General features: G+C 37.5%; 1 protein-coding gene across 1 annotated transcript in view; it reads left to right on the plus strand.

Annotated features, from left to right (window-relative positions):
• The window catches only part of LOC138009452 (nardilysin-like), an 82457-nt gene that overhangs the window by 32350 nt on the left and 28653 nt on the right, over positions 1-21454 (plus strand). The window contains exons 17-27 of the mRNA XM_068856473.1: positions 2836-2894; positions 4485-4539; positions 9959-10003; positions 12410-12469; positions 13771-13894; positions 14528-14560; positions 14651-14701; positions 17792-17835; positions 20292-20367; positions 20919-20970; positions 21281-21364. Of these exons, the coding sequence (XP_068712574.1) occupies positions 2836-2894; positions 4485-4539; positions 9959-10003; positions 12410-12469; positions 13771-13894; positions 14528-14560; positions 14651-14701; positions 17792-17835; positions 20292-20367; positions 20919-20970; positions 21281-21364 (683 nt within the window). The remainder of the gene's footprint in view (positions 1-2835; positions 2895-4484; positions 4540-9958; positions 10004-12409; positions 12470-13770; positions 13895-14527; positions 14561-14650; positions 14702-17791; positions 17836-20291; positions 20368-20918; positions 20971-21280; positions 21365-21454) is intronic.

A 21454-nucleotide genomic window follows, 5' to 3' on the forward strand; every position in this document is an offset into this window, starting at 1 on the left:
GGAGGATACCAGACTCTGTCAGAGGTGGTGTATGCAAGATTTGTGATCACACAGTGCCTGCGTTGTTTGCAGAAACAGCAGGAGAAAATGAATTCCTGTTGCGCCGAGAATACCACAGCAAAGTGTCCAGTGTACAAATAAACTAAGGACAAATTACAAAGTTTTTGAAGCAATATCTACAAACAAAAAGAAAAGAATTGATGAGGAAAACAACCTCTGTTTATCCTTAGTGTTACCAGAGACAGAATGATGCAAAGTAGAAGGATTTGACATGCACCACCAAACACTCGTCCATGAAGTCAACTTTGTGTTTACTGAACGAGGAAGAGCTAAACAAGAACCACAAAGGATTTTGGATGATTCAGAAAGGTAAACAACTGCTCTGCAGGAGAGCGAGGTTGCACAAAATCAGGTGGAGAAGTTGCTTCAGCAGCACAGTTGTTCAGTTTCCTTGCATCATGAACCTTGTGGTTGTGCGCTAGTTGAGTTGTTACCCCTGTTAAATTTTGTGTTTGGAGGGAAAGGGGAACAGCAAGTGATGGTGCTACATTGTACATGCCTCTTGCTGCAACACTACACTTATGGGTTAGAGCTTAGGGATGACATTAGGACTCAGAGGCAAAGAGGCTGATCTTTGGATCCAAGGCATTAATTCACAGAAAACATTACCTCTCAGCATATTAAGAAAGTCCATTGCAAAATGTGAAGCTGAAGTGCTGGACAATCAATCATGACTATAGCCACTTAAAAGAAATACAAAATGACTTACAATGATACAGGCACGAGTCCAGTGCAACTCGTAATTGGAACTAACAACTCGGACTTAATTCTGTTAAGACGAATATTGTAAAACCCTCAGGTCGTTCATGTGGTTATAGGATAACCTTTCCTGGTGAGATCCCTCTTCATAGTGCAGTTACTAACTGGTTACAAGGTGAATGGAAGGAAGCCCCAACGGCAAAAAATGGGAAACCTGCCTGAATGTAGGCTGGGGTTGGGAATGGTGTTTAAGAACACTGGGGTCTTTGCATGTTAAGGAGAAATGAGGCAAGGTCAAAGTTAATGGTTGTTTTTGGCTTGTATGATTATGAGAGCATGCCAACTTGAACTTGTAGATGATCTTTCAACAGATCATTTCCCTATGGCATTGAAGAGAAAAAAGTGTAATGTAGATGACCTCAGGGAATTTTATGTTAGTGGTAATGGTACAAACTTTGTTGGAGCTGCATAAATGCCTGAGGCAACTACATGTAGATGAGAAGAGAAAACAATAATTTTGTGCACTTATGGAAATTGCGTGGAAGTTTGAGCCACTAAGCACTCCACACTTCAGTGGCATGTGCGAGAGACTGGTGCAGTGTACGATGAAGACATTGAAAGCAGTTCTCAAGGACAGAGTCATCCCCAAGGAGGCGTTGAGGAATGCTGTCCTTCAAGCACAGGGTACATCGAACAGTGCACCAATTACCCATGTGTCTTCTGATGTAGGAGATATTGAAGCACTCACTCCAACCGTGTGCAAATCCAAGTCATAAAGATAACAATCTTAATGACAGAACAATTAATTCGACAAGGTTGTAGCGGCAGTCCCAGACACAATCCAACTTTTTGCTGGAAGTGTTTCAGTGGAGAATATTTTCCTAGCTTGTCAGGGAGGAAGAATTGGAAAAAGAGGAAACGGAACTTGAAAGTGGGAGATGTTGTACTTGTCGCTGAACAAAATCCACTACTGCATATCCTGGTCAAGATGGAATTTTCTGTGCAGTCACTGTGTGTACACAATATGGAGAGTACTAAAGACCAGTCATTAAGCTTTCATAAAAAAGTTTGCTGTTATTCATTGTGGTCAAGTACAATAATAACAAAGTATTCTCGTTTGTCTCACGATGTGGTTACTTGTGATGTAGATCTCAACGTTTCAACTGCATACTGCTAGTCTTCATCAAGCGATGAGGTCGACTGGTTATACGTCACCTTTTAGGCAGGATGCTCCACTGTGATTGGTTGGTTTTCATCAGCTGTGATTGGTGCATTTCAATCCTCGCTGTTTCGGTGTTTTCCTTCGGAGGTCTGCTGTCATACGCTTCTCCTATTGTTGTGTTTCTTGATTGTGGGCATCCATGCTTCTGGAAATTCCTTTCCACTATCCCTATTGATGTTGTTAGGGTGAAGTCTTATGTGAATCGCCTCTTTGACCCTGGGTATGTACCAAGGAGGATCACGATCAATAAACTTTATTTCGTTCCAAAGTGGGTTGTGTCCAGTGTTGTTAGCGTGTTCTGAAACGGCAGAGGTCTGGATACAGGCAAGTCAGATGTCTCGTTCATGTTCTTTGATTCTATCTTGCACAGGTCTTCCAGTCTCGCCAATGTAGACTTTTCCGCATTCACAGGGAATCCTGTATACTACGCCATCTTGTTTTGTCGGCTTGACAGCATCTTTCAGTCTTACTAGATGTGATCTTAATGTAGTCAGAGAATGGGAATCGGAAGTTTAGATTAAATTATCTCGCCAATAGTGGCATGATTGGGGGTGGGAAACGTGGCTTCTGCACATGACGTGTGACATTGATTGACATTTTGTATGCGGTGTTTATTTTCTTGTTCGGCAAGGTGTTAAAAAATAGTTGAGTTGAAAGCATGTTGTGTTTTCCAAATAAATAAAACAAGGACCAGCATTGAGTTATATAGTCGTACCTTCAGTAGATTATCGCAGATTATCACGGTTGATTTCGATTTCGATTCTCTTTGTACCAAGTCAGGATCATAGAGGTGTTGAATGATCTTTTTCCGGGAAAAAGAGGTAACAGCAGACATTTTCATTTCCCATTAATAGATTCTGACAATTGTTTTTCAATACTTGGAATTACTAAGACAAGAAGGACCTCAAGAGAGGTAGGTACATGTACATTTATGATTCATAAAGCCAAATAGTGCGACAGTGGAGCTGGACTGTGCACAATAGATACAGCAGCTCAAGTCCACAGACATTTTTTGAGCAAGTAGAAAGAAACTTGGCAATTAATTGGCGAGTCTTCTATATGTGCATGTAACAGTCACATTATTATCTTTCTTACTTTTATGCTCATTAGTAGAGGTATGTTCAATTTTGTCTATCGCAGAGCCTAGGTGTCAGTGTGTCTGGTTTATGCTGTGAAAGCAGACAACAGCCAGCTATCAACGGTCACAGCACCTCTCTCTTGTGTACTCTTTAATTTAGCATCTTCCTTATCACTCGTGTGGCTCCTAACAATGCGTTTTTCTGGACATATCCAACCTAAGTGTCAGTTCTAAGACAAACTTAGACATTATTGTTACTGAAGACCTTATCACTACATTCTAGTGACCATTAAACAATACTTTATACTTTAAAACATTATTCACCCACTTTTCAAGGTAGAGACCCAAATATTAATTTTTGTCAGCTAGAATTTTTCGCCATGTTTCTTGTTTTGTGGCTAATTGCAACTCACCAGCGTATGAACCACTTAAGAAAAATAGTTATTTCATTACCCTCCATAGTTAAATGCTTCATACTTTGTCCTCCTGGCATCTTGTGTAAAGTACATGACTTGTAGCACTTTGAACTTTTCTGTTACTTACATGCAACTTTAGCCCATACTTTGAAATCAAGACTATTTTGAGTTATTATTTCTGGGTGAAGTCAGTGTCCTTCCAATGCTTCATTCCGAGTTGGTAGTAAAAGAAAACTGCCAAGTTGTTGTTGCATTGTTGCAAGATCCTCTGTTTGTTAACTTTTTCTGAAGATCTTGCTTACGCAGATTTTTTTCTTATTTACACTAAGTTAACACTATTTAAAACTTTGAAAGTAATTGAATCATAATTGAGGTCACTGGCTAAGATTAATTTAAAAAGAAAAAAACCTCTTTGAGTGTCTTTGATACATGTACATTTTTAAAAGAAAAAAAAAACACAAATACAGTAAAAACCCTCGTATAAGAACCTAGGTTTTTCCAAGTTAGCCTAAACAGGTTCTTATACAAATGGTATTTAGTGTAAAATTAGGCTAACTAGGTTCTTAATTAGGTTCTTAACTTTTGTTCAAGAAATAAAGCTGAATTTTTAAATGATCTGGTGTGTAATGTCCAAAAACAGTATTCTTGCATACCGACTGTGTTATATATATATATATATATTTTTTTTCTTTTTCTTTGAGAAAATTTCTTAATTCTATATATATATTTTGTTTTGGAAAATAAGAACCTGTTTTAGGATTTTAGCCTAAAATGGTTCTTAAGTGAAGGGTGCTTAAAAATGAAATTTTAGCCTAACAAGTTCTTAAATGTTAGGTTCTTATACGCGGGTTTTTACTGCATTTGCAACATTCTGTATAGTGCAGAATTAAGCACAGTTGTTGTACTATACTATTTTTCCCGTGAAATGGTGAAAAAAAGGTGAGCCCTCATTACTTTGTTACAAAAGTGGGCACTACTGTTTGAACACTTGTCTGTTTTGTGATCTTAGAATATACAAAGAGCTACAGACCATAGAAGACAATGAGTTCCGATTTCAAGAGCAGGTAAACCTGTGATTTCCTCAGTTAAGTGAATATTTTGGTAACCCCTGAGTTGTTCTTGGTGTCGCTATGGTAGACTCCAAAAACTTATAACTGATTCATTAGTGAAACAGCCTATCAGGTCATGAATAAAACATCACATGCAAGAGGTTTAAAAACTGATAAAACACCCTTCATTAGAGACCTTTATATAAAGCTACTATAAGGTATAGCTTCTTTTTCTTGAAGGCTAATGTTCTTCTCACAATAGGTCTTATCACGGTTTTGGAAGCCATCTTGACGGGTAGGCAAACATGTCAGAAATAACAGTGTTTCTATGGGAATATGTGGTAAAATAACTTGCGAAAACCTTGAATGTGGGAAACTTTGTGAATGGTAAATATGCAGGAAAAGCAGATCTTAACAAGCCGCATACAGTAATGACTGTGGGTTGTCACTAGTGCTCACTAACAGTATAAAAATAGACAAGGGATGAAAGCTATTTCGGTTGATAATTTTTGAATAGTCCATAAAACGCTAAAATTTGGATGAAACTGCCTTCGTTCCAGCAGTTGGTGTGGAAACAATATTCTCTCCCCAGTCTTAAAAAGAAATTAACCAGAAGGCGAGTGAAATTCAATTTTCGAGGAACCATTTTACCAGCATTTTAAGTTCGATTTCGCACAATGTGGACCGGACGATGCCGGTGACAGAAATGCGTCATCAGTTCTAAGAAGATACATACATGTAGGAAGTGAAATCAACCATTAGTAATTCAAATCTCAAAACAGCTGATTGTCCCTGGATGTAAATTTTGCTTCGAGAAAAACTGCATCAGCACGAGGATGATAGATAAAACAAAAAATTCGAAGTGGAAAACAAATCTCTCTTCAGAAGATGGTAAGAATTTTCCGAATTTCGATCCTGCAGACACGACGCTTTAACTACAAAATAAATGTGAACATTAATAATTAACTATTAAAAAATGGGATAAAACATATCTAAACATGGTAAAAAAGACTAAAAACATTCTTATTCTTAAAAACGTCATTATGAAGCCCCAATTATTTGATCATGAAAACGGGTTGTACTGAGAAAACCAATCTTATGATGAAGATTGCATAGTTGTTTACGGACTGGTGCCACTTGATCTTTGAATGAAAGGCTAATTCTCACTGTGCCACTACCATTAGTATTTCTTACCACCTTGTTTTCTGAGGCATTATGCAAAACGAAGTTCTGGATAGTAGAATTAATTAGGCCAACAGGATAGCGCGAAAACAGCCTTAACCTTCACCTTTATTGAGCTGGTAAAGCCAATAAGGTATCACAACAACTACACGATCTAAGTCATAAGATTGGTTTTACAGTACAACCAGTTTTCGTGAGCAAAAATTGGGGCAGGATCAACCAAGAAATCAAGCCATCGGTTGTGAATCATCAATGTGTTGTTTATTTATTTTTTAAATGCGATTTTTGGGATGCAGATTATGTTGGGTATACAGCCCAACCCCTTCACCAACGCATTGCTGAACATGACAATTGGCAATTGGCCGACATTTTTTGGAACCTCACAATAGGAATATGGGGCTCCAAATGTAAAAATATTATTTAAGTACCTTTTCCCTATTTTTTGTGTTATTTATCAAATAGCACAAAAGTTATCTTGTAATTTGTAAATAACAAATTCAATCGCAAGATTACACACTTCGCGATTTTTAAATCGCAAAGTAGCAAACTCTGCGCTATATAAATAACAAGAATCGGACAATGGCGATTTATAAATGTGTAATTTATAAACCGCACATTTTGCGATTTATAAATCGCACATTTTGCAACATATAAATAGCACACTTTTCGATTGATAAATCGCACAGTTGCAATATATAAATCTCACGTTTTGTGATATATATCTCACATTTTGCGATATATAAATCACACATTTTGCAATATATAAAAATCGCACGTTTTGAAATATATAAATCGCATATTTTGCGATTTAGAACTGCAAACTTGTGAAATTTATGCACACAGGGCCGTGGTGCACAATTTTTGCGGGAAAACTATTCGTGATGTTGATTATGGCGGATAGAGAAGACTTGGCAGGACTGCTCTCCCCAGCTGTCTCAAGAGCAATATATGAGACATAGAGTACTGCTCAGGACTCATCACAGCAAAGTGAGGTAAGAATACCTTTCTATTTGCTCATCAATTTTATTTTGATTTATGGCGAATCGGTCTGAATTGTGCCATGCTGTCAATTTGCAGAGCTCGAGAATGCAGAATGTTTATCGGACTACCTCTATCCCATCAACCGCTCCTTCTCAGCTTTGGTCGATTTCATCTTTACTTGTGTTGATTTATTAACAGTAGCAGAAATTCCATCAGTGCCAAAATGCAAACAAGTGCCTATTTTCTGGGATCAATGTCGTGTTTCTAACTCTTTTGCGGGCCACAAATATGTGGGGAGACAGCTCGGCACCTAATCAACTAACACCCCTGAGTCCATCCAAGATCTTCACTACATTGGTGGTTATCTCTGATAGTTGAATTGTCCTCAAATCGACTCAAATTCGCCATAAATCAAAATAAAATTGATGAGCAAGTAGAAAGGTATTCGCAATGTCTCAGATATTGCTCTTGAGACGGCTAAGGAGGGCAGTCGTACCAAGCCTTCTCTATCCACCATAATCAACAACATGAATAGTTTTCCTGTGAAACTTGTGCACCACAGGACCGCAGGCATAAATTTCATGAGTTTGCGGTTGTACAATGTAAATTACACATTTATAAATCGCCTTTGTCCGATTCTTGTTATCTATATATCGCAGAGTTTGCTACTTTGCAATTTAAAAATCGCGAAGTGTGTAATCCTGCGATGTATAAATCGCAAATTTGGCAATCTTGCGATTTATAAATCGCAAAGTTGGCTATCGTGTGATTTATAAATCGCAAAGGAAGGTACTTGAATTTGGTATTTACAAATTACAAGATAACTTTTGTGATATTTGATAAATAACACAAAAAATAGGGAAAAAGTACTTAAATAATATTTTTACATTTGGCGCTCCATGTAGGAAGGATGAAAACCATAATTTGTATTTTGTATTGTAGTCAAAGCGTTGTGTCAGCAGGATCGAGAAAGAATGCAAAACAAATTCGGAAAATTCTTACCAATTTCTAAAGAGAGATTTGTTTTCCACTTTGAATTTTTTATTGTCTATTATCCTGGTGCTGATGCCGTTTTTCTCAATGCGAAGACCGCAAAAGGGAATGATCAGTTTAATTATTAACAATTGATTTCACTTCTTATGTATCTTCTTTGAACTGATGACGCATTTCCGTGACCGGTTTCCTCTGGTCCACATTGAACTAGTTACGTGGTGGTCAGTTTCATCTCTTGTCTCTTTTTGTACTCTTGGCACTTTGTGTCTCGTGCAGAAAGCTTTGCTCTCCGGAGTTCATGGCCCAACATTGACGCAGATAGAATTTCAACCCTAGCACGATCGTTTGTGTGTAGTTTGATCACATATGGTGATTTAAATCAACAAGATTGATTCACGCTGCAATTGTACCATGGAAAAACAGTCAAATATGACTCCTCTGCTCCCTGTGACAAAATTGGAGGATCCTACCTGCACTAGAATTTGCCCCGCGGAATTTTAAATGTTTCCTTACAATTTCTTGAAATTTACCAAATGTACGCGCTGTCAAACATGTGTGTGTGGCAAAAAATTAAACAAATGTAAGGGAAATTTAAAATTTCCTAGGGCAAATTCTAGTGCAGGTAGGATCCTCAAATTTTGTCAGTAAAATCCTTTTGTTAGCAACTTAAGGACTGTGCCTACTATTGTTATTGCACATACGTTCTGTTCATCTCGAGATACTCGGATTTCCTATCAGCGCGGCTTATTGATTCAGGGATATTTTTGCGCAGTTCAAAACTAAGCGGAGAAAGCAGAACTTAGCAGGTGTTCTTAGTATCCAAAAAGAAAATCGGGTGTACATGTAACCATGCATTTCTCAGAGATAATTAAGCTTCAATTTCGAAAAGAATGGAAAAGAATGCAATTTGTATTTTTAAGCTTTTACAAATATGGGTGATTAATTATCTTCGAAGAATGCATGGTTACCCCCAATTTTCTTTTTGGATTTCAATAACACTTGTTAAGATCTGCTTTTCCCCCACATTCAGTCAACCGCGCAAAAATACCTTTGAATTAGTAGGCAATGCCTTTAAGTTTACCATTCACAATTTTTTCTACATTCAAGGTGTTCTCAAGTTATTTTAAGGCACATAGAAACACTGTTATTTCGGACTCATCAGCCTACCCGTCAAGATGTCTTCCAAAACCGTAATAAAGGCCTATTTGAATCTTTGTTCGGACTTTAGAGGTATAAGCTTTTTGTGGAATGTTTTGGAACCCTTTCAGTAACTTGCTGGTCATGTTTGATCAGGTCTAAAACCACTTGGCTTTGCAGCATGGTTTAAAACCGGATAAAACAATCCTGCTCGTATTTTTAAGCAATACATAAATATACACTGGAAGTGAAAAAGAGAGCTAGACAAAATCACATTGAAATACCGATATATAGTATAGTTGTATTTCATGCATTCAGCTGAAATGCTTGAAGGCCAAGAACCAGAAAAAAAAAGTTGAAATGATGGAAATCCCTTTAAGTGTCCCAGAACTGAAATAATTACCTTCTGTTGACAAATGAATCTTTTTGTCCAAAAACACATACCCTAGTTTACCATTTTGGTTTTCAAATTTTGCCTTTTAAGTATGTAAAATAGTGTTCAGGAGTAGCAGTCTTTGAAACTTACCGCAGAGCTGGGAGTGACATGAGCCTTTACCTCATTTAAGGTTGAAAAGTGCTTGGTAATGCAAAGGTTCTTTGAAAAGATAAATGCAACAATTTTGTACGTAGAATCTAGGTGGACCTGTGCTTCTCACTAACTTGCCATGAGTCAAGCGACAGCTTGGTTTGCTGACTCTCCAAACCTTATGCACCACATAAAACACAGAATCTCGAGGTGGAAAGGGCAATAGACATTTGCATGCACATATTGCCGGATCATTAAAGTGTGATCACTTTTAATGGAAACTTAATCTTGGGTGTTCAGTTGGTTTAATTTAACCCGACTTGACATCTCTTAACATGAAATATCTGGTGGTCTGAATAATATTTTCTGCCTACTTGACGCCTTGAGGATCTTGTTTTATTGCCCTTTTGTCACCTTTCACTTATTATGAATCTGTATCCTTGAGATGACAAGTTAACATAGGGATTTGAATTTTAACTACATTGTAAATGCGGTAATGTGCCATGCATTTTGCGGGTCTCAAATGCTGGTCTGCAATATTTATTTTTGTGAACTCCTCACATGAAAAGTTTTGCAAAACCTGAGGTATTCATTACTTTGTATATTGCTTTTCAGTGTGAACCATTCGATTATGTTGAAGATGTTGTTGAAAACATGCAGGTGCTGTATGCAAAACAGCTATCAAACATACATGTACAAATAACAGTACTGAGCAGTTAAAGTGCTACTATGAGCAAAAAATCGGTCTCTTCTTTTCCTTTGGATTACAAAACTGTGTTAACTAAACACCAAGTAACCCAAGTCTTAAGCCTTGATTTAAAAAAGACACCTGTTTTTTGTAATCGCATGATTTCAAGTGGAGTTTAGAATAAATAAGCACGAGTAATTATTTTCAAAGGTGCACAAAACTGGGCGAGTGCAATTTGTAGTCTTTGGAAAAATTTACAATTGCTTGTTTCCTCCAAATTGCACAAGCAAAAAATCATGTCATTACTTATTAATAATATACACGCAAAAATTTTGAGATGGTTAAGCAGAAGCAAGGCACTCGTATCACGCAATCATGGAAAAATTGCACCATCCAGGGCTCGCACCGGGGGCTGAATGAGTTTCGTGCTTTCAGACCTTTAAACTTGTGTTATATATATAATTATTATAAGCTACATTGATGCGCTGAAATTTTAAGCCAGTGAGTAAATGACGTCACTTTCCTCTAGGTCCAACCCTCTGAGGTCCAATCGGTTAGTTTTGAGTGTGAGTAATGCGTGAAATCCAAAAGTTACACTCAAAGTAAACAACCTTGGTTAAAAGTCAAAGCTCAAAATTTTGACAGTCAGGTGTTAAGGAAACACACTATCAAAATCGGAAGAAAAAAAATGACTTTTTGATCATAATAGCACTTCAAGGTGCAGATCGACAACTGTCTTGATGTACGATTTCTTAATGGATACTTGATTGAAAAGTTGAAGATTATAACCTCCAAACTCAGGTACACTTCAGGGATGACTATCATCCCTCAACAGTGATTAACAAACTTGCATTAATCAGGGCTCAACAAAAGAGTGAGCTGTTGGGTTAGCAGGGTGTTGTTGTGCAAGGAAGATTTTGATTATGCGAATAGTAAGTCTGAAATAGTATATGAAATAGTCTTAAATAGTATGTTTTTTCTTAATTTTGTGGTCGCATATTTTTTTAATACTTAGCAATGCTAAATGAGCATGCATATGTTTTTCTTGTATTTACTTTTCGTTCACTTGTTCTGAAAATACAAGCAGCTTTTAAAAAAAGACTGAAAAAGTAACAAAAAACATAGACACCCCTTTGATATTATCCATTGATTTGAACTGGAAACTGTATTGAGGAATTGTTCCAGACCACGTTTTTACTTTCCAGATACAGTACGTCCTCAGGACTCAAGTTCATTTTAGACCAACTTTTGAACAAAGGTTTCAAACGAATGCAATTTGACAATACAACGACTGACTGACAAGAGTATGGGTGTGATCAACACTGAGTTTCGTTTAAGCATAAAGCAATCAATATACTGTTTTAAAATCATATAACTTTGTCTTGGAATAATGCGAGATAGAAGGACTTTGATATCCCTTTATAATTGAAGCTGATAATGGAACATTGTTGAACAATTTTTTCCATAGACAAGGTGGCACACTTAAGCAAAACTATGTACTAAATTAAATCGTCAACAGCGAGTTGTTTCACATCTTTTACGAATGGAGAGATTTTAAAGAGGTCTCTAAGAAAACATGTTCCAAGTACTCACAAACTTGTCAAATGCAAAAATTACTGCAAACTTGGTGATAAATCAGTAGGTTTCTTGATTGCTTGATCTTGTCAGATCAGTCCGTGGTATTCTCACATTTAAAAGCAAGATTCAATTTCCATGCTGCTTTTGTGGAAAATATAAAACTTTTGACTATTGGATTCTCTTAATATCGTGTAGTGGGCATATCAATATAGGTTAAGTTTGTTGATATTTAACATTACAAATGTGAGTGATAAACTTAGCAATTAATGCTGTTGATTTGGGCAAGCTCCTCAAACCTGTGGGCTCGTAAACTTCAGCAACAGATTATTTGGGGAGGGTCATTGCTCACTTTGGCCAAGATTTGGTGATTGTTTCCAGGCTATGTGTTATTAGTAATGTTTGCAATTTTGTTGAAAGTGGGACTGCTGAGTGCTTACCCAAACAACTATATATGATTACAGGCTTAAAAACTTAAGGAATGCACTGCATGGGAAAATAATGAAGGTTGATTGCTTTATTATTGTCCCGCTGAGTTTAATAAATTATTACGTGTTAATATCATGCTTTAGCTTAAGATGCTGATCATCGCAGTTGTTAACGTTACTTAAGCAGTAACGAAAGGAAAGCCTGAATTTTTTTTTTAATTTTCAGGCTTTCTTTTCATTGCTGCTCAAGCAACATTAATAACTGTGATGATCAATATCTTAACTTCATTAATCTCTCTGTATTTCTAATAAATTATATATGGGGTTTCATGTATATATTAACTTTTGTAATATCACGCTTTTTCACTCTGACAGCTTTTTCCGGTGAAAGATTTTTTAACGGGGGATCAGCTGATGTGGGAGTTCAATGAACAGGTGAAGTGTGCTTTAATTATGTACGACAAGTAAATCATGAGGCTCGGCTCCATTACCTGGATACTGTCCAGGTGTATGTCGAAACATGTATGTGATTAGATGCACTCCAATTTTAAGTGTCACTAAGTGTCCCCTACATCCTGTCCCAATCTCTGACATCAATTGCGTGAAGGAATACTGAAATAATTGCATGAGCTTGTTTGACTTACACGTAAAGAAACAGTATGTTTCATGGCAATGGAACACAGGAACGTTAAAAATTAACAGAGAGTACACGAAAAAAATGTTTTATGGAGGAATACTGAAATAATTGCGTGAGCTTGTTTGACTTACACATAAAGAAAACAGTATGTTTCATGGCAATGGAACACAGGAACGTTAAAAATTAACAGAGAGTACACGAAAAAAATGTTTTATGGAGGAATACTGAAATAATTGCGTGAGCTTGTTTGACTTACACGTAAAGAAAACAGTATGTTTCATGGCAATGGAACACAGGAACGTTAAAAATTAACAGAGAATACACGAAAAAAATGTTTTATGGTACTGCAGATCTCATGCAGGGTTTACATTAACACTTTTGCCACTTGGTTTTCAATACAGCTGGGCCTTCCTCCTTTTGAAAATGTTGTCCTGAGTGCAATGCTTAGCAAAGGTTTTGGTTTTGTCTGTCATGTAAAAAGGGGACATCTCATTGATCTGATTAGGGTTACTGTTTCTGTGCAACATTTTACTTGTTTGCAAAGGTGAAACCACACATGCTGTGATAGGCATTTATCTTGGGAAAATGTGACGCTTTCTGATCACACTAAATGTCCTAATAATTTGTGGGATCCGTTTCAGTACTGCAGTCTGTTCAAATTAATTTTGTCAAGCAAAAGTACAGGGGAATCAAATTACATCATCATGTAAAGACCTCAAAAACGTTTGGGCCATAAATCCTTCCAAACTGTACTTTTGATCGAGTTTTAACTTCATGAAACTGTCTTGGCTTGAAAGTGTCGTTTTTACTCCTGGATCATAAGGAAATCTCGTAAAGAATAGCTGTATTGTGAGAGCATTTTTGGCCAGGGCTTTATTGTGGTTGGTTTGAAAGTAGAATTACCAGTGATAAAGGTCTACCCCACTGGTGTGAGCAAAAGTTTTGTTCTGGGAATTGATCTTTGTTTCTTGAAAGATGCCTAGTCAATCCAATTTGGTTCTTTAGAATCTTAAAGTGCTTACATGTACATACTCTTGTTGCAATGACAAGTTGATTTACTCAGTGTTAATGGGATTATGCTTTTGTATCTACTAATTAGGTTATTCAGGATGTCCAAAATCGTCTTACCCCAGACAGGGCCAATATTCTCCTCTTGTCAAAAAGGTGTCGAGAGGAGTGCACAGATTATGAACCGTGGTTCCAGACTCCGTACAATTGTTCTGGTGTGTTATTTTTGTAAATACGAATAAATTAATTGCTGTAACATGTGTTACTGCTGAAATAGTTTATCAACTTGAACATAAGGATTTCAAAGGCAATGAAAATACATCAGGGTTGTGCTTGAAGCCTCAGAAAATTGCAGGATACTTTTTTCCGTTCATCTGAGCCTACCCTTAAAAGTGCCGTTGAAAATATGGGATAAAAGATGGTAAAAAATGCTTCAATCTTGGACATTTTTATTCTACGGGTTTTGCAGGAATAGTTAGCTGATCTTTGATGTAACTCATGCATGTAAGTTAATAAAATAATTGTGAATTGTAATACTGTATGATGTTTGTGGTGTACCATAAGGTACTGACAACACTAAACCCTTGATAGAGTCAATTTGTTATTTTGTCTGTTAATCATGGCTCTGGAATGATTTCGTTTTAAAATTTTACACTACAAAGAAGATGACACATTTAAAGGGAATAGGAAGAGGTTAGTGTTCTGGTGCAGACTAAACTAAACTTTTTGCCAAATATTTAATCTCAGCGCTGCTTAATTACAGGTTCGCTCAATGATAAGAGATTATGCTAAATTTAAAATGTGAATCATACTTGTCGTGCCTGATGTTCATTGTGCCTTTATTTCAGATATAGATTCCAGCTGGCTTGAGAAATGGAAAAGTGAGTGACTAACATTCCAATTCCATTTTTTTTCAAGTGTGATTTGTTGTATCAGTTTAAAGTTTTGTTTTTTCTATTTTCTGTCTTAAGGTCTTGACCTAAACTCAGAACTCCACTTTCCCGAAGAAAATAAATTCATAGGTAGGTTATATTAGTCCTTGAATTTTAGAGATTAATGGAACGTGTCATATTGTCCCCCTTGCAAAGTAGAAGGCTTTATTTGTCTGTCTGTCTGTCTGTCTGTCTGTCTGTCATGTTTGTTTGTTTGTTATTTATTCGTTTTAGCAGATTGAAGTTTTGGCTATTCAGCTGATGTGGACCTGCTATGCCCACCCACCCATATACTCACAAAGGTCAGCCACAACACCGGGAGCTTCATCCCCTACTCTTCTCGAATAGTGTGTGGGTTCTTTAATGTCCCACAGGGAACTTATGAACATGGAAGATATTGTGAGATGGCGCCTACAGTTTATTATGGCCCTTATCCGGGAAGACTTGAAAGTCCAACCATTTGCAGGTGTAATTGCAAACGCAGCACTTTCTCCTCAGTTATTTAAAGACCCTGAGTGTTGTTCCGGCTGGAGTAGAACTCACAATCTCCTGCATGGCTCCGCCAACTGAGCCGCCCGTGTGCGGAATTATCAATTATTAACAGACGCCAACTGAAAATGAGAGGTTTCCCTCACACTCAGTTAGGTTAGGGGGTTCTGCCTGGTGATTCCAAGCTTAGCTTTTTAAGCCTCGCTGTGACATTTGCTCTAGTGACGTTCCAGGAACAGTACCAGTTAAAAGTAAGTCAACAGTCTTGTCTTGATCCGTGGGTGATTCGAGTATTAACCATCAGAGCCACGATTTAAGATTCAATTTGCTTAAAACTCCACTCAATCTTTGATAGTCGATCCTCGCACAAAGCACACCTGTTGTTATTCAGTAAGTACTGATTTGAGGTTCGAGGTATTGAGGAAACAATCTCTCCTATAGCTACTCGAAATGAAGGAACAAATTGAATACTGGTGCGGTTAGATACATAGTCTACATGATAGCCGCTCGATACTAGTAAGCGCAAAGAATGCAAGGGTTTTTAGACACTGTAAACAGTGATCAAGATTTTGAGATGGCGGCCTGTTCTTGATGGCCCATTCCTTGACGAAACCATGAACTACATAGTCATATTGGTGTAGTCACAAGATTAGCATGTTTTCAGTACATGTTTGTACACTGTAGCCACTTTATGAGTGCAATAAATTCAAGGCCAGTGAGGTTGATCAAGCATGTAGTTTTGGCGAGGAAATAGCTGATTTTATTCAATGTTGAAACTTGCACCTTGCCTTCCAAAAACTTTTTTTGTGAAGTGTGTGAAAACGCTGTATCAAAAGGATAACATTATTCATACACTTTTTCACATTCTTCTCACATACCTTTCACATATCATGTGAAACATTATGTGAATAACATACGAATTCCGTGTGAAAAAGTGCTGTTTTTCTCATGGTATTTCACTTGCTCGTTCACACATTTACTTCTGGTAGTGCTCGTATCCCCTGTCCCAGCAAAAAAGGGAAAAGAAACCCATTCTACCATTGTTAACAGAATATTTCATAAGTTAGACGAAAAACTAAGCCCATCAGGAAGTTTCAATGTAGATTTGTGTTCCACGATTCAGATGAAATCGTCAAATCATATATATACATATATGATAAAAATACATATTTAAATATATTAGAGAGCTGTTAAGAGCACTTACTCTGCCAATAAGGAAAAAGCTTGACATTCTGCCCTCTATAGAGCAAGGCCATTGGTTCCCTTGGCTGTGGCAAGGCTTTCGAGAAAGACTGCATCCCACCAGAAGTCAGCAAGTCTGGCAAAACATCGTCCTCCTCCACCAGCTCCTTTGGCAGTGCTGTGGCATCTCCCTTCTCAGCATTATTAAGAAGGCATTCACACACATAGCGCAGAACAGGTTGTTGGCAAACACTACATTCATCTACCCAGAAACATAGATTCAGGGCTGGTAGATAGACAATCAACGAGGTCTTCCCTCTATGTTTGCTGCTAGAGAAGTGCCAAGAGCAGCAACGCCCAATCTGCATCGCCTTTGTTGTTCTGATAACGCCTCTAACCTATTCAGTTAAAGGTGTCTCTTTACTTTGCTCACCTCAGGCTTCTGAGGTCAGTTGTGTCTTTCCTCTAAGACATGCAGCCAGCTGTCCAGAGGGATGGCTCTTCCTTTGACACTTTGCTAATGAAGAGGAGATTGTATACGACTCTGTCCTTGCCTCAACATCCTCTGGCCTCTCTTTTTCCTGCTGTCCTATGCCTTTCATTACTCAGCTGTCGACTTGATCCTTGAGATAGTGGATGAGTTCACCTTCCTCAGCCTGTCTCTAGCAATCTCTCCCTGTTAACAGCTGAACAATAGAGGCAGAAAAGCAGCAACAGTTATGGCTCCCCTGGTAGAGAGGGGGTGCTCACCATTTGTTGAAAAATTCACATTAGGATGACCATTGCATAATGGTAAGCGATTTTCCAAGTATACTGACCAACCGGACGAAATTGCACTTCCCGTTATAAAAATGTTCCATCTTCAAAGCTTGGCTCCCAGGCCTTTCCTTCCCTCGTGACTTTGGCCATAGTTTGGACAACGCCATTATAGTTGACAAGGTAGCTGACTGTAACAAGAGACTTTCCCTGGAGGCTTGGCATTCAAAGTGAGACCAGAATGCAAGGAATGAACATATAGAAATCCCTGACATTTATATTTCAATTGCATAATGTTCCTCGCCTCGCAAAGTGATAACTTGTACTTGAAATCATGCACTTAGGCAAATATGAACCATTGAACGAAGCTGTCACTTTTTTGTCAAATTCAAACCTAGGATGACCGAAGGTTTTCGGTTGAAACGTCTTTATTAAAGTTTTCAGTGAACGTCGATTGATGTTCAAATAAAGTCAGTGTCCGAAACTTCTTTTATTAGTTATGCAATTTCAGCATATTTTATAGTCCCTCTATGCCCGACAGAATTCTAGCCTTGTTCCACCTGCGCTGACTAGCTTAGTATTAACATAGTATTAAAATTGACCCTTAACATAGTATTTATAATGTCAGCCAGGTTTCACCTGCAAATGTTTCCACGAAATGAGACTGGCGTAACAATTGATTGTTTCTTTGAGTGTGTATTCAAGTAGCCACTTAAAGAACCCTATTACAAGCATTTGTTTACCTCTCAACAGCAACTGATTTTGAAATCAAAGCTGCTGACTGGGAAATAAGCGAGGTAAATGTAAAATATGTTTTTATTGGTACAAGGCATGAAAGTTGATTTGGTAAATTTTAGATCATTGCAGTTATGAATGTTACTTAAATCCTGAAGAATTTAAGCTTCAATAGTATTTCAACCTATGATCTCTGCCGCACCATTAAATTGCTCTATCCGGCCAACTGGGAGCTAACGATTTCTCAATAAATCAGTTGAGATGGATATGAAAAAAACGATATTTAAAATACATATATTTTTCTGTAGAAACTCATGTTCAAATCCCGTTCAAACCTTGATTTTCAGGTTTGCTTATTGTTACAGCTTTAGGAACGTGCATAACTGCGATGGTCTAACATCTTAAATTGCCCTCAAATTTATCTCTTTCATAAGTTAAGTAGCTTCTTCATGAAAATGATTTCTCGAAGTTAAAGGGTTCCTAATAATACTAGTAGTGCATGCTGCATTGACCCACTCAGACCAGTATTAGTTGATTCAATGAATTGGTTAGTGATTCCAGCACAGATTGTTTTGGGCATTTACCCCATTTTTAAGATCATCTGCAATTTAAGACCCACTTGTAGATATTTCAGCTTGTCAAAGCTTGCAGTAATTTGATAATTAGGTACATGTAGATTCTAATTCTGTACAAACACAATCATGAACTAGTGTACACGGTTGTTGCTAATCAGGATAATAAATTTCTTGTGTGATGAAACTAAACGTTGTTTGGGAAGGTGACTATACCTCGTTGTTACTAAAACGAGGAATGACCTACAATGAGTGACAGCAGTTCACATATGATCCATTTATATATCATTTCATCGTTGAGTCATTTTGGTTTTTCACAATGACAAAGGAAAGCAACGGTTTGTTTCAAATTGTTATTAAGCAAGATGTAAATGGCAAGGTGACTGAGTGTATCATCGTGAGCCTCAGCCGTTACATCCTTATAGTGCTTACAGACATGTGTCTTTGAAAACGAAGACCCAAAGCGCTAAAAGGATTGATTGAATTGGGTTAAGGCTAAGGTAATCGAGTGCACTGAAATACGATGTTGTAATGTGCCCCCAAAAATCCATTTTGTTCAACCATTTTAGGAGAGTTTAGTACTAACGTCTGTTCTGACGATGTACTGGTTATGATATTATTAAAATCATTAAATAATTTTAAAGGCCTCAGGCTTTAGTTGTCCTACAAAAAAGGAGAAATTTTAAGCAAATGGGAAACTTCAAAGCCCGGGGGGGGCACTCCCATATGAAGCAAACGGGGATGTGCCGTCGTCTCGCTTAGGGGTGTAAATTTTGGATTTTGGTCTCGCTTAGGGTGTTCCGGGGCAAAGCGCCAATATTTTAAGCCGCCAAGGTCTCGTTTAGGGTTCCGCGAAGAAACACAGAATTACGCGAAGAGAAACAGAAGTCAAATTTTCTTTTTAACTTGTTTTTAGGGGTCAAAATTTCCTTAAGCCACGCCCAGATTAGTCTCCTTTAGGGGTCACAAAAAACTTGAGCCGCGCCCAGATGGTCTCCTTTAGGGGTTAAATTCAAAATTTCCGACGAGCATCCCCGTCTGTCCCATATGGGAGTCCCCCCGCCCGGGCTTCAAAGTTAATTTGCTGTTTATAGTTTAATTGCTAAAGCTCCTGTATGTAGGAAAAATCTGTTCCTTCATTTTTTTGGCATGTTGTTTGCTTGTTATTAAATAATTTTATTGTCGTTTGGTGACAGACTTAAGTTCTAAGGAAGACTTTGCAAACAGCCTCGTGTCTACAAATTGTGATTAGAAAAAAAAATGCAGTGACAACACAGACCTGCCACAGAGTTAAAAGATTAGCATCCTAACAGGAACCAGAGGCGTTGTATTAGAAAATAAGGGCTCAAATCACTGTGATTCAAGCTCTTGTCACGCCCTGTGTTTGATTTCAAACAGCAACCCGCACTCACCTATAGCTGTCCCTTTTAAGTTTGAAGTAATCGTAACCTTACAGTGTCAATGTCCTCCAGGATGTAATTAGCAATAATAGTTGAAGTAGTCTTTCAATTGTTCGGAGCATCTGTCCGAAGATTGTCTTCTTTTTCAATTCAAAATTACTGCTCATCAGTTTAGCTTACTTTTAGACTTGCTGTATGGATCCATTGTGGCTCAGTGCAGCTCATTATAGCTCATATTGAAGGTTATTGTAGCACTGTGAAGGTCATTGTAGATCATTCCTCGTTTTATGGACTCTACCCCACTGCTGTATGGATCCTTTGGCTCGTAAACCTATTGCTACTTAAGTTCACGAAGGTATCACCTGTCACAGAATGGGAAGGATATGGAAGGTAATACGGTATCCTTTATGGAAAGTGCCACAGCATCACTGTCAAAGCAACTGACACAGTACCATTGACAGCCCCTTGTTCTCGTAACTTGTGCGCTGTAATGAGAGGCAGTTGATGCATACGATTTTCATATCATTGTGTGACCTTTTCTTCCAGTTTCCAGAATTGGTTCATGATTGTGTGCTTGGAAAGGTCTGGTATTTGAAGGATACGAAATTTAAAACACCACGAGGTTTGTGAACAGTTTAGTTTGCTTAAACTTTCCATCATAATGATTAAACCGCCATAAAATTAAACAAGACTCACCTTCCTCGGCAATAGGCTTCTGTAAAAGATGGCAAACAGTAAAATAAAGCGATGAGGTCCAGAACAATGCATTTCTGAGTAATGTCCGCATTTTCAGAATAAGGGCGACCGCGTACTTGCCTTTGCATGAAATGCAAATGCGTGAACCGACATTCCCCATTAGTACTTTCTTTTTTTTTGTAATTATTGCTTTACAACATGAGATAACAAAAATTTAAACAAAGAAAAAAGAAATCTTGTCACATATTATATTTATACTTAAATGACCTGACAGTTTCCTGTTGTATTCTTACAAGGCTTGCGACCTTAGGCACCACGCATGCACTTTCATTTGGGTATTAAAGAACTTCTTTCCTTAGTATCTTTGCATAATTATATGCTCTCATTGCGTATTATGAAATTCGTGTCCACCTATCTTCTTATTATTCGACTAAAAAGCGACACAAAATGTACTTTGTTTTTTCAATCATGTTTCAGCCAGGTTTCATTTCCACATCATGTCGCCTCTTGTAAATGCATCTCCCGAGAGGTGAGAGACATTTTCGTTACTATTTACTTCCTTTTTGTGCAAACATATAGACAGCCAGTTTGTTTTTCTCTATAAGGGATGAATGTTTGTGACAACAGCGAAATGGAAACTTAATCTTTTTAGAACATTAAAAAGAAGCGGTTGCATTACGTAAGACAATTGTGTGCCATTATAATATGCAAGCATGAAGACAGCCATGCATGCTTCGTCTTTAAAATCTCAAAACCAAAAGCAATTATTTAAGTTTGGTTTTACGAACATTGTGTCATTTGTTTTGTATTTGTTTTTCTTGTTTTTTTCTAATTTTCAGTGTGGTTCTGTCGGATTTGTTTCTGGGTGTATTGGAATACAACTTGAAGGAAATTACCTATGCTGCAGATGTTGCTCAGCTTGGGTGTGTTAATTTTAATTATTGTGCATCAAAACTATTTACCCCAGTGAACATTTGTTCTTTGAAATCTGGAAATATTCTTATGGGCATTGA

This window comes from Montipora foliosa, chromosome 7 (genome assembly GCF_036669935.1).
Source record: "Montipora foliosa isolate CH-2021 chromosome 7, ASM3666993v2, whole genome shotgun sequence".
Lineage (NCBI taxonomy): Eukaryota > Metazoa > Cnidaria > Anthozoa > Scleractinia > Acroporidae > Montipora > Montipora foliosa.